Raw genomic sequence first — 13,346 nt, 5'->3', positions numbered from 1 at the left:
GCGAAGGTGGGTCTCCCTGGCAGGGATGTTTTGCAGAGACGCGGCGAGTAGAGGCAACCCTTTCAGCCTGACCCATCGAGGCTCTCCTCGGCTTCACAATGGTGGGGGGGCCTGAAGTTCCCTGGGTTAGATCCTGAGAGTGCTTCCCTGCTGCACAGGGGCCCAGGACCCTTGCTAAGCGAGAGACAGGAACGCTGCCTTCCCCTTCCTTTCTCACGGGGCCTGTTTCCTGGCAAGATGATGCTCCCTCGGTGTGCCCTGCGGGTGGTTCTAAGGCTGGGAAGCAGCGAGCAGCTGTTGGAACGGCAGGAAAACAGCCTCCTTCTCTCCCAAAAATGCCTTGTGCCTCTGGACCAAGAGAGTGTCCTGGGTCATCTTGTGTGTGTGTGTGCTATTGTCAGTGTGGTGTTTTTGTTGTCTTTTGCGTCCCTCTGTGCCCAGCAGGATGATCACGTGGAAGAGGCAATGCTCCAGGGTGGGGTGGGGGCTTCCTGCAATCAGGTGGCATAGTGGGGAGTGGCCGGGAGGGTGTTGTGTTCTAAGTGTTCAAATGTGCCTGGGAGGGCACAGAAGGCAGCCCCCGCAACAGGATTTGGTTTCCTGCATTTCAAAACTCCGCGGGGGCTGGTGGGCAAGATGAAGCAACTTGCATCAAGGTCAGGGAGGAGAATCAAGACCAGCCAGGGGTGAGGTGGGGTGGAGGAGTACGGAATCTGCATGCAGCCGGCTCTCCTTTTGCTGTTTTGTTCTTCCCCACTGAGACTGCAAACTTGGCCAGGCGTCCTGGTCACGGAAAAGCCTGCTGATTCGCTCTGGACAGCCATGCCGGACGGACACCAGCGGGTGCCTTGCCCTGGGCTTCTGGCTTTCTTCCTTGCAGGAGGCCCTGAATGCCATTGTTTGTGCAATCGGGTCTCGCCAAGGCCTGCGGTGTCAGCAGAAAAATATGCCAGAGACGCTCATTCCTAAGGCCCATTCCTTTGGCCAGAACCTGCCTGCCCGGAGCCCCTTGTGCCAGGGATCAGAGCCATGGGAAAAATCCCATTCGAGGCTGAGTGGGGTTTTGCCCCATTTGAGACACTGCGTCTGTGAAATCAAAGGCTTGCATACCCCCAAGATGGGGGATCAAACATGGTCCAGCTAGGTAAGCTGCCAAAGAGAGCAGAAGGGGGCACAACTGGTGGGCCCCCCAAGGGGGTTAGAGGAGCGATGGCTGCAAGTGAGGCAGAAAGACTGTTGAGAATTGGTATTCAGAAGGCCCCGCCTTTGGACAGAGGGGCGGCATTCAGTCCAGGCTGATACAGTTAATTCCTCCGTGCATTTACTTAATCTTCTTCAAATGGTCAGAAATTGGGAGCGTCTTGTTGCAATGCATTCTGTAATTGGGTGGCGTGTTGACAATAGACTTTCCTTTTCGGTGCCAAGTCCACAGCAGTCTAACTCTCCAGCACTGTAACAGAGGGAAGAACATTTTTCCATCCTGCACCAATTTCCCCCAAAGAGGCCAGAACAGCTTCCTGAAAGCTGGGCAGATCACGGAAATTGCTCTGGGTGCTGAAATATCCTTTGGGGGCCTGAAGGGAGGAATCCAAAGCTTGAGCACCCCAGCCTTTGGCCCGAATGGCTTTTCCAGTGGGAGGATCAAGGCCCCTTTACACTGCTGTTAATATGGAGGGAGGGGAGAATTGCTGCCCCCCCCCCAAATCTTTCCATGTCATGTCAAGGAAGACAAAATGTTTGCTTCTGGGACGACTCACATTTCTCTCTGATGTTTACTTTTGCGAGAAGAGTTGCTTCTTCCGCTTGACCCAAAGAATGCTGAGGGAACCCCTGGTGGGATGGAGAGGGAGGAGGGGCTCAGCCTGAGAGGATCTGGGCCTCCATTGTAATTCCTAGGAAGCTGGTGGCATCAGCATGGAAAAAAACTGGGGGGGGGGGGATGTGAGAGACCTGTGTTCTGGCAGGGCCGTGTGGTGCGCCAGACAGAATGAAAGCACTTAGCCCGTCCCTTGCCAGCATTCCCAAGTGGGCACGGAATGAAAAGAGGCCTGGATCAAATAAATGAATTGACCCACCAATTCCCGAGAACGGAAGGAGAAAGTCTCCAGGTGGCACCTGCCAGGCAGGGGGGCAGCTTCAAAGCCAGATGGTTGGAGCCAAAGCCACAAAGCTTTGGTTCCAGGCACCTCTTCACAAGAACAGCTTTCTGCATGCGAGTGCGTGCAGAGGACTTGGGGTTAGATGCAGTCAGGATGGGATCCAGCCTCCTGTTTCACAATGGGACGTTTGCCACGAAACCCGGGAATCGCCGCTGAACCCCCTAGGGAGCCCCCTTTGTCCCTTCTTCTTGGTGCTTGGGGGGACGAGACAATGGGGGAGCCAGAAAGACTTTCCCGGGAAGGAGGGGCAGGCCTGGGTAGCGTGTGCGCTGGAAGGGGTAAGAACGGGCTCCTTTCGTCGGATGGCTTCAGGCAGGGCTGGGCGGCCGTCCAGCCACCCACCCACCCCGCCGGCTTTCTTCAGCAGTCTGGCACCAAGCTGGGCTGGCCCCCTGGGCCCCTTCAGCTCTTCTATTCTGCGAAAGTGGGGCAACTCCTTCGGCAGCCCCAGCTCTGGCAGGCAAACGATTCCCATCATGAAGGGAACATTGCGGTCTTGTTCCTTCACATCTGCAACCAGGGAAACGAAGGAGGCTGCAGGCTGGGCTGGGGGAATTGGGCAGCGGGGGGTGGGGAGACGTAGCCCAGCTCCCAAAGAATTGGAGAGGAAAGAATGTCACTGTGAGAGGGGGCTGGTCCCCCCCCCCCCAATCCCAAGCTGTATAAATAAATGGTGCTGTGAACGTGAAAGAGCGCCAAGTCCCCGGCAGGGAAGGGGCTGAGAGACCTGGCCCCGCAGGCCGTTTGGCTGCGGGGGGAGCTCAGCCCTGGCAGCTCCCTCCCTCTCCAGAGAGGGCAGGCCCGGGTGGGACGGAAGACGACACTTGCGATGGAGGAGACCGTGGGGGCTCCTGCCTTCTGGAGGATCCAAGGCCCCCCAGCGGGACCCTCCCCACCAAGATAACCAGGCTGGGGACTGCTAACAGTGACCCCCGCAGGGCTGTGATTCTGAAGGACCACGAGCAGGGGCGACACTAGGCCCGAGGATCCAGCCAGGATCCAACCTTCAATCTTGCCCCTCTTGCAGGGGTGTTGTGAAGGAATTAGGCATTCAAAGACACCCTGAGCCTGGGCCCCCCTCTGGCGGATCTGATTTTAAGACCGGCCAGTCGGTCCAGTCCACCATCTCCCCAAGCTTTTGGTTCCACAGGGCTGGGCCTCGCCCTTTGCTCCCGATAGCCAGCAGAGACTGCCTTTGAACATGGCGGACATTGTGTGGTTTGTGGCTCAGCTGGTGGCCACCGCCACATCTTGCATTGAGGAGTTTAGTTAGTTATTTAATTTTTATCCTGCCTTTACTATTATTTTTTTTATAAATAACTCAAGGCGGGGAACATGCCTAACACTCCTTCCTCTTCCTGTTTTCCCCACAACAACAACCCTGTGAGGTGAGGTGGGCTGGGCTGAGAGAGGGGGACCGGCCCAAGGTCACCCAGCCGGCTTTCGTGCCTAAGGCAGGACTAGAACTCACAGGCTCCCGGTTTCTAGCCCGTTGCCTCAACCACTAGACCAGACTAGACCAAGCTTTCCGCAGCGGGAGTGAAGAAGCCGCTTGGACAAGCCGGGAAACGTTGCTACCAGAAAGAAAGACATCCAGGGGCCATGACTCAACCTACAGGCAATTCCACCTGGAGGACCGAGAATCTTCACCGACATATTTCACCGAGGAATGGTCCCTGCCAGGGAGAAGGGAGGAACCTGGCTGGGCAGTGCTCTGATGGCGCCTGTGACCGGCCCCCTTCCCCGCTCCGGCCGTTCTTCGGCCGCCTCCCGTCTTCGCCGCGTTTAGGGTGCTCCCGGGTTTCTGGGTTTTTTGCTCCGGATCCTGGTTCCTCCCCACGAACTGCCGCCTTTGCGACGGCGTCTGGCGCCCCCCGGGGGCCGCGGGACCTGCTGCAGTGCGCGTGGCTTTTGGCCGGCCGAGGGTCCCGCTCAGGAAGGTCTCCGCGGGCAGGCCATCGCGCGGAGCTCCGGCCTGCCCCCCCCGCCCCACTTCGCCGGCTCGTTCCGGAGCGCCCCGGCAGGAGGGAAAGCCAGCAGCTACCGCCCTGCGAGCGCGAGGGCTCTGAGCATGCACGAGCGGCCCGCGCCTGGGGTCTCAGCTCAACCACCCGCGCGCGCGCCCCGTCTCTCCGCTGGAACAGCGGGCGCGCGGCGGCGGCGGCGGCGGCGGAGGCGTGGCTAGTCAGCCGAGCCCCCGCACCGCCTGGGCCCAGACGGGTTAAGCGAGCCGCCGCCACCGCCGCGCCGGTCAGGAGCCGGTCCGCGCGCGTCCCCGATCCCTGCGGCGTGGAGAGGGTGCGGCCGGGCAGCGCCGCCTCGCGGGTCTCGTCGCCTCCCCCGGCCACCCATGGATGCTCCTGCGCGGGCGATGCGCCGCCGCCGCCTCCTCCTTCTCCTCCTCCTCCTCCCGCTGGCCGGTGCGTGGAAGGGGCTGTCGGGGCGCGGGGGGGCGTCCTCCCTAGGCACGCCGAGGCGCTTGGCTGAGGCCGCGGCGGGAAGAGAGGGAGGAAGGCGGGCTGGTTGGCGGGCCTAGCGGGCCGAGAGACAGCAGCTAGCCTTGGCTTGCTCTCCTGCAGGCGAGGCGCGGGACTCCGCAGCCCCCGGCCCCGCTTGATAGGAGCTGTCCCGCCGGGCTCTGCGTCCCCGGAGACGCTTTCCGCCTCCCCACCCTCGCGGCCTGGGACTTGCCTGAGCTGCGGGTTTTCTCGTGGCTCGTAGCGTTTCACGCTAGGGGGGCATCGGTGGGGGTGGGGGATCTTGGCTTCCCGGGGGGACTGGCCCAGCCTGGCCCAGCCCAGCCCCCCCACAAGGGGTAGAAATAGGTTGCCCGGACCGGTCTCCCTCCTGCGGGGGCAGGCAAAGGCTCCGTGGCTCAGACCAAGCCTGCCACCGCGGACAGCCATAAGCTGCAGCCTGCCAGCACTTTCCGAGGTGGTTGGCATCTCCCCGGATGTGCCGGGGTCCCTCCTTTCTCCCATCTCCCATCTCCCCGCTGGACAGGCCCAAGAAGTGCCCATTCCAGTCTCTTGTTGCCTGGAGGATCAGAAGCCTCTAAGGTAGATTTGGACTGTCCCTGGAGGCTTGACTTTGTGTTTTTGTGGCTAAGGGGAATAGAAGGCAATGCAGAAGAACTGGCTGAGTTGGCCAAGGGTGGGTTGGCTTCTCTGCCTATTTATTTCAAGGGTTTCTAAGTGACTGTGGTCATAAGGCTAAGTGGTTTCCAGCAGTTGGCATGTCCAGTCCAGCAGGAGTGAGCCTAACTGGAAAATGGCAGACAGGGATCTCTCTTGGAACAACCTATTGCTCCATAGAGATTTGGCTTGGGGGGTGGGGGCATCAAGTGACTTTGCCAGCTCCCTTCATGTTTTTCTTAATCCTTGGACAAGAGGGGAGAACAATGTCAATAATGATAATAATAGTAATAGTAATAATAATAATAGCAAGAGAGAACAGATAACAGCTTTCTGAGGATTGAGTGGTTAATTTATTTGCATTGATTTAATCCTGAACGTGGAAGATGTGAATCAGGGCAGAGGAGAAAGGAAACCCTGCATTTTAGGGGCTGGGAGCTGCTTGGAAGTGGCATGAAAGTGCTTGGGAATGCAGACTCACCAGCTTACCTGAAGTGCTCCTGTTCTGCCTTCCCTGTTGCAGCTGAGCCCAGGGACACTCTTCTTGTCCCCAGAGCTGGGCAAAAAAGGCCCCTAATGCTCTTTGTTTACTGGAGACAGAGACGAGACAACAACAACAACAAGCAGCTTCTCTGAGAAGCTCGAGTACATTTCTCCACTGAGGTTCCTGGAAATTTAACTGGCAGAGTGATGCAAAAACAGTCCTTTCAATAGCAGATTCAAAAGGTGTAACAGCAGTTTGCAGCGGGAAATTATGGAGTTTGACTCTGACCCTGGGAAGAACCACAGCCTTCCTCGTGGCTCTAGGAAGGCCAGTGGAATGGCCTTGCCCTGCTGAGATTAGGTGCTTTTGAAATCTGCCACTGTGCAGTCACATGGGCACCCCCCCCCCCGCCAGCTGAGCTAGGATCGGCTGACCCGTTTCTCCCACAAGCCTCTGCAGCCCAGAGGTCCGTGCATGCACGCATTCACGCTTGCAAGGGCCAGCTGGGGAGGGGGGTCCATACGTGGCCCAGTCCAGCTGCCTGGGATTTTGTTCCAGGCTCCCTGCTGCCCCCCCCCCCCCCATGCATGACTCTCCTTCCCCACTGGGTGGCTGGACAGGAGCAAGCAAGGAGCTAGGCTGGGGCTCTGCCTGAGAAGGCTGCGTGTTGCCCAGGCAAGTCGCCGGGAGTTGGGCGGCATGAAAATTTAGCAGAAAAATAAGTAAAGTCTCTCCTGCAGGAGGCCTCATTTCCCAGCCCTTGCCCAGTTGCCAAGGGAGGGAAGGCCCTTTGCACCTGCTGTTCGCCAAGTCCGGTCCCTGGAGGACTGGTTTCGCTTAATGAGTCTGTTATGGAATTAGGCCCTGTCCTCTTGATTGGCTGGAGGGAGGCGGTGGGGTTCTCGGCTGGCTAAATCCAGGCCGAGCCTCCAGGGTGGCGGGGTGTCTCTTGGAAGAAGCCCAGGTGGAGCTTCAGTTCTGCGAAACGCAGAGTAGCCCAGAGGGTTTTCCTCCAGCTTTTTACCTGCAGGGAAAGGTTTTGCAGCTCCAAGCCTCGAACCCTGCAGCTGCTGCAAAGAATTTCTAGGGCTCTTCTGAGGCTGTTTGCAAAGGGCCCTCCCCCTCCCCGCCCCTCCAGCCGGACATTCTGGAAGGGCACCAGGATGGCAGAGCGGGTGCCCTCCTCAATGAAAGTCTCTTCCTCAGACAAGGCGCAGGGCCTCCTCTGTCACTTGGGTCCTGCATTCCCCTTCGCTGCCCCCAGAGCCACAGAGGTGCTCTGTTGCTTTCCAGCCGTTCTCCCCATGGCAAGCAGAAGAGCCGTGCGCCCTCTTCGCTGTGCGTGTTTCCTTGTGCGGACGGACCTGTGGTGGCAGGGCAGCGTTCCCATCCCTGGATGGCGTTTGCTGATGCTCTGATGCTTACTTAATGGCTGTCCCCTCTTACTGGCCTAATTATGCTTGTGGCCTGCGGTTGTTTACAGTTAAGCCAAAGGTGCCCGGGGCAAATCTGCTAACCCTGCTCCGTTGCCCACACAGCCCTCAGTGGCGCAAGGAGGGTCCACCTGCCCCTGGGGCCCTGGTACCGTGTGGAAGGCACCACCCTCACCATCCCCTGCAACGTCTCTGGGTACGAAGGCCCTTCTCTGCAGCAGTTTGAGTGGTTTCTGTATCGCCCGTCGGCGCCCGACATCTCCATCGGCCTGGTCAGCACGCAAGAGCCCACCTTCCCTTATGCCATCTTTGGGCCCCGGGTGCAGGCCGGCAACATCTCCATCCTGCGCGTTCGGGGCGATGCTGTGGAGCTGCGCGTGAGGGCGGTCCGGATGGAGGATGCAGGGGTCTATGAGTGCTACACGCCTACCACGGATTCCAGATACCAGGGCACCTATAGTGCCAAGGTGGAGGTCAGAGGTATGCCTGCCATCTTCGTGCAGTAGGCTGGGCTTCCCCAGGCTGGGATACAGCAATGGTCGTTCAGCGCAGCTGGAGGAAGAAATGAGTCCATCTGCTCCCTCTGCCTGCCCCGCCTCCCCTTTCGCCATTAGCACTGCTCTGCCAGGTTATCGATTGCAAGCTGCGTGGGGCAGGGACCTAGCCTCTAGTAACCCAGCCGGGGTCGTGGATCTACAGGGTTGGCTGCAGGACGGTGGCTCAGTTTGCCTTAGGCGGGATCAAGACTTGGGAAGAGGGAGAACCCCTTGCTGTTCCGGCCAGGATCTCGGCCTGGGTTTGCTCTGGCCCCCCTCCTGCCACCAGCCCATAACGGGGTTGCAGCTGGTCGCCCCTTACGGTCCACCTCGGAGACAGTTCACCCCAGAGGCTGGGAGGTGCTCCTGGAGTCGCAAACCGTTCGTCTCTTGATCGGAGATGCTGTTGCACACCGGAAAGCCCAACAGCGACATCTCCGTGTTGGAAGGATATTTTATTCATTTTAGTTTTGCGTTTTAGTCGACCTGGTTAGCCAGCAGCCATGTGTAATTCAGTGAAAACAATTTGAATTTAAATTATATGTGCAAGCATTGGGAAAGTGGTGTTGGACGAGAGAAAAATCAATGAGGTTTGTGAAAGACATAAACTTGAACACCAGCTTGTAAGTCTTTAGCTCTGTCCTGCTCCAGGATGGGACCCAAACCAGTTAATCATCACAGGGGGTCAGGAGAGATGGTGGGAAGGGGCTTGCCGCTTCGGGGTCAGGAAAACTGACAGAATTCCTCTACCTTTCCTTCTGCTCCTGCCCCAGTTATCCCAGACCGGCTCTCTGTCTCTGCTGCCTCTCCCTCCAGCGCAAAGCCCCCTCTCCAGGGCCGGGGGGCCACAGCAGCTTCCCCTCCCCAGATGGTGCTTCTGGAGAGCCAGGACCTCCTGCTCACGTGCTCAGTGGCCAGTGGGACTTGGCAGCACACCCACCTCTCGGCCTCCTTTGCCTTCTCTGCACCCGGCAGCCTGCCGCTTCTGCAAGAGGTGATCGGGCTGCGGCGGGACTTCGCTCTGGAAGTGGCCGGACGCTTCGCCCCACGGCACTCGGGCCGCGAGCTCTCGCTGGTCAAGCTGGGCGACCAGCAGTACCAGATGGCGCTGGGCCGGCTCAGGCCAGAGGACTCCGGGACATATCACTGTGCCGCAGGGGAGTGGATCCAGGATCCGGACGGCAGCTGGCAGCAGATTGCCGAAAAGCGGGTAGTGCTGGCTCATGTCCGGGTCCAAAGCGTAGGTGGGTTTGTTCTCCCTCAAATACCCTTTTGTAGCTCTGGGGGGAAGGAGCCTCACGGAGCTCCTACTCCTCGTTTCCAAAGGGGGCACTCTGAGCTGTTCCCCTCTGTCTGAAGAGGACATGCTGGGCATCCCTCATAACCTCTCGGCCTTGCCACTTTCTCTCAGAGTGGGCACCAGCCTTCTCCCTCCTGGCAGCGTCTCCCTTCGCTCTTGACGCAAGACACTCTGGTCTCCCTGTTGGGGCACCAGGGTGTGATGGAGCTGAAGGGGACCTCTGGGACCTGAGCAGTGGGGTGTGGCGCATGTGCATGTGGGACCCTTATGTGTTCTAAACTCTGGGGAGGGACGGGGCTTGTGGTCCTTCCCCCCCCCACCTCCTTTGCTCCTTGTGCTGTGCTTCCAGCGAGTCAGCTGTCGGTGTCTGCGAGCCCCCCCAGACTCCTCCTCACCTCTGGAGAAGCCCTGGAGCTTTTCTGCAACATCTCTGGAGCCCCCCTCCTCCTCCTGCCCCACGCTGCCTTTGCAGTTAGCTGGGAGCTGAGGAATGATGCGGCCAGGGAAGGGCGTCTTGTTGCCAGGCTGGAGGCCAGCGGAGGGCTTGTCCTGGGTGAGAACTACGCCAACCACAACGTGGGCACCAGGCACATATCTCTGCAGAAGCTGGCCTCCCCCCTGGGCACTTACCTGCTGCGGATAGAGTCGGCCCAGCCGGCGGACGTGGGTCTGTATCGCTGCGGGGTCCAGGCCTTTGCGCGTTCTCCAGGCGTAGAGCTACATCAACTGGCCACTGTGAGCTCAGAGGCGGTCAGCGTGGAGATCAAGTCCGAAGGTAGCTCCCTCTTCTGCTGCCAAGCTAACTCTGGTCTCCTCCTGTGGGCTGCGTAGTCTTTGGGCAAGTCAGGTTGCCTTCCGTCCCTTGAAATGCTGTTTTGTACCGCTGGTCCAGCTAAACTAATTTCCTGAGAAGTCTGCAAAGATTCCAAATTTGCTTTAGCGTTTCTCTTGGGTTGGGATCTACAGAGGGACCGATCAAATTCTCCTGGATTTTGTAGACTCTTTGGAACACTTAAAGATCTTGGCAGTAATTAACCATAATTCGTGTGCACCCAATCAGGAAAGAAAGACAGGATTATAATTATAACCTGCTAAATTCCAGAGGCCTCTGTGGGCTGCTGCTCCCTAGTCAGATATCATTGCAGCCTTGGAACCACTCAAAAGGGTTTTAGAAAGACTCCTTGGCAAGAGAGAGAGACCCCCCCCCTTCACCACGGTTTAGGGGTAGGCTCAAAGGGTATTTAACTTTCAGGGGCTTATAATGACCTTGTTTCACCTTCTGCATTTTGTACCATCGTTCTTGGATTTCCTGAGGCATGCTCAGCTAAAAGAAAGCGGCGTACTGGGCCGCCCTTCAGTCTGAGCTGATTTTAAAAATCGGGTGGCAAAGAAGGGGTCAGCAGGCTTCACTTAAGGGAAGCGGAAGGTGGGAAATGCTACTCCCTGTCAGGCCATTCCTCTCCCCAGAGGCCATACTCTCAGGGCTGCTGGGCATCCTGTAATTAAATCCATGATAATGAATTCCATTAATCTGTTAGATCTGTCTGTAGAGGGACGAGCAGAAACCTTTAGCAAAGACCCCCTCCTGCCCCGGTGGGAGGGGTGTTTGGACTCCAGCCCATTCTCAGGGTGCCTCCTTCTCCCCACAGCAGTGGCGCTGGAGGCCACGGCGTGGCTGCCCTCCCCCACCCTCTACCGTGGGGGCACGGCCGACGTCCGATGCAACGTCTCGGTGGAATCGGCTCAGAAGGTCCACCTGGCACTCGGCTGGTGGGCAGAGCGGCCGCAGCAGGGCTCCCCCCCACTTGGTGCCATCTTGGCCACCGTGGACCGTGAGGGGGTGGCCCAGCTGCAGCAGCGGCCCTCTGGCAGGGCCATGAGCGTGGACAAAGTGGGGCCGCGGAGCCACCGGCTGCGTCTCCATGAGGTCCAGCTGTCCGACGAGGGGGGCTACTACTGTACCGTGACGGCTTGGGTGCGCTCGCCTGACCACAGCTGGTATCAGGCCGCTTCGGCAAAGTCCAACGTGGTCACCATGTATCCGTACACGCTGCGTGAGTAGAGCCGTGGCGAGCCATTTCTTTCCCGAGTCTCCCCCTCCTCGGTCCTTCCTCTCAAAGCCCCCACCCAAGGGGTTCTGCAGCTGCCCCCAGTGGCAAACCGGAACGTGGGCAGGGTTGGGGCACATCAGTGATGCCCTTGAAGCAGCCTGGCTGAAGATCCTGCTGCTCGCGGGAGCCGCAGCTGCAAGGCGGTGAAAGGGGGCTGGAGGGTGGCAGGAAGGGAGCACGAAAGGCCCCTCTTGGACTTGCCTGCTGCTGCCTGCTCCTCCTGCAGAGGGGGTGCCTTTGAACCTGAGGGCCGGATGCCGTTCTTCTGCTTGCCTCCTCAGCCATCGACACCCTCATCGTCCCTCTGGCCGTCGGCATCTCCAGCGCTCTCCTGCTGGGGGTCTCCATCCTCGTCTCGGTCACCTGCTGCTTCATGGCGAGGCTGCGCAAGAGGTGAAAGTGGGCCGGGCGGATGGAGGTGAGCTGAAACTTGGGGGCTCAGTCCCGAGAAGAGGGGCTGCCAGTCAATTCTGGGCAGGCCCCAAATGCCAAGCACAGGGAGAAGCTGCTCCGAGAAGCCGGGATGCACCGAAAGGAGCAGCTGGCCGAAAGGGCTAAGCTACAGGGCTGCAGCGAACCCTGGGCTCACGGCTTCTGAAGATGGCTCTGGAGATTTTGAGACTGAGCCGCTTTCCTGGGGGCACAAGGTGGCATTTGGCGCTTGCCTAATTTAGGAGAGTCTCAGTCTTTCGCCAATGGTTGCAAATCACTTGCTTTCCCCCCCAATATATACAAATTGATATTTTAGGTGATCTGTCTGTATCATGTCTTCTCTCTGCACGTTTATATCTTTTCAGTCTTGCTAGTTACCGAGATGCTTCTTCTGAGCCCGATGTTTCTGCTCTGTGTCAGTTTCACAGTCTGATTTGCTTGAGGGCTGGTGGGGATGGACTTCCTGCTGTCTTTCACCCCTGACCCCCTCTCCACTTGCGGACCCCTCCTGTTGCTCTGTTCTGTCGTCTTTAAAATGTTGGTGCTCCATCAAGGCAGCTCTTCCATCCTTTCTCTCTCCCTTATGGATTCTGGCTGCGTTCTCGGCTCTCCAGAAGGAACTCTCCTCTTCAAACTAGGGTGCAGGGTCTCTCGCTTGCTTGAGCCAGGGGAGGAACCCCCGCTCGCGTGGGGTGCATGCTTTTTCCAAGGACTTCTCTCACCTAGGCCTGGACAGCTGGGACATTCCCCCTCTTCTTCCACAAACTGCTGGCCTCTCGAAGAGCAAGTGATGAGCTTGGAGGCTTTGAGATGTTCTAAACTCCAGCGAGGTCCAGTGGAGGCCAGCTGGGAGAATCAATTGCCATCCTCTAAGGAAAGCTCAAGCGGGAGGAATGCCCTGCCTTGGAAACCCACCAGACACCCCAAAGCAACGAGCGGCCACCTTCTGATGCCCGGATTGTGCCAAAGAAACCGTTTTAGGGATCAGGGACACCTTCCCCCCCATGCCATGCCTTCTGCGGATCTGAGCCTCCCCCCTCCCCAGCCTCGGTTTCCTGGTGCGGAAGTCCCTGATCCCATAGCAACAGGCCTGCACCCCAGTGGTGGAGCTGGGCCCATTGAGGCTGCCTGGCAGAAGTGCCAGGACATAGAGACCAAGCAGAAGAGTGGGGCCAACATCTGTTTTGGGTTCAGCAGCAATGTTCTGCCAGCCAGGCTATTTCCAGGCAGCGGCTTTGTCTCTGCCCAACTCTGCCAACTTCTGAAACACTTGATCCCAGGAGGCATCCCTGGATTTCTTGGGAAAGGCAGTTGTGCCACCAAGCGAACCAAGTCATTGTTGTGTAGTTTGTGTTGTATGTAAACGTGTGCATGCAAGGGGAGACCCTTGGTTGGCCCCCCCTTCAGGTTTCCATTGCCTGCAAGAAATGCTCCAGGCTCTGCCGCGGCTGCAGCACCCATCCCAAGAGAGTGGCGTTGGGCAGGTTTGCAGAGTGGCATCCCACCTGGTGGAGCAGTTTCTTCTGCCTGTTGCTGCCCCAGGTCCAGCTTGGAGGGAAGGGGGTGAGACCTGTCCAGCCAGGAGGCTTTGGCGCCCAGGGGTGCTTAAAGGAAAACGGGGGGCCCTCCCTGTTTGGGGAAGGGAGAAGCAGTCAAATATTGCAAGGGATTTTGGAAATAATGTTCACAAGCCCAAGTGGGATTTTAATAAAAATGTGGACCCCAGAGTCTTGCCCCAGGTGTGTCAAGTCTTCTGA

General features: G+C 58.4%; 1 protein-coding gene across 1 annotated transcript; it reads left to right on the top strand.

Annotated features, from left to right (window-relative positions):
- Window positions 1–4,404: 4,404 nt before the first annotated feature.
- On the top strand, window positions 4,405–11,587 carry IGSF8 (immunoglobulin superfamily member 8). Its single transcript, XM_063316972.1, has 6 exons — window positions 4,405–4,579; window positions 7,316–7,690; window positions 8,520–8,990; window positions 9,396–9,821; window positions 10,696–11,100; window positions 11,439–11,587. The coding sequence occupies exons 1-6, from the start codon at window positions 4,510–4,512 to the stop codon at window positions 11,552–11,554; spliced, it is 1,863 nt and encodes a 620-aa protein (XP_063173042.1). The 5' UTR covers window positions 4,405–4,509; the 3' UTR covers window positions 11,555–11,587.
- Window positions 11,588–13,346: the final 1,759 nt, after the last annotated feature.

Source organism: Candoia aspera, chromosome 17 (genome assembly GCF_035149785.1).
Source record: "Candoia aspera isolate rCanAsp1 chromosome 17, rCanAsp1.hap2, whole genome shotgun sequence".
NCBI classification, from domain to species: Eukaryota; Metazoa; Chordata; class Lepidosauria; order Squamata; family Boidae; genus Candoia; species Candoia aspera.
Note: the sequence above shows the minus strand (reverse complement) of the source record. Positions and strands in the feature narration are given on the sequence as shown.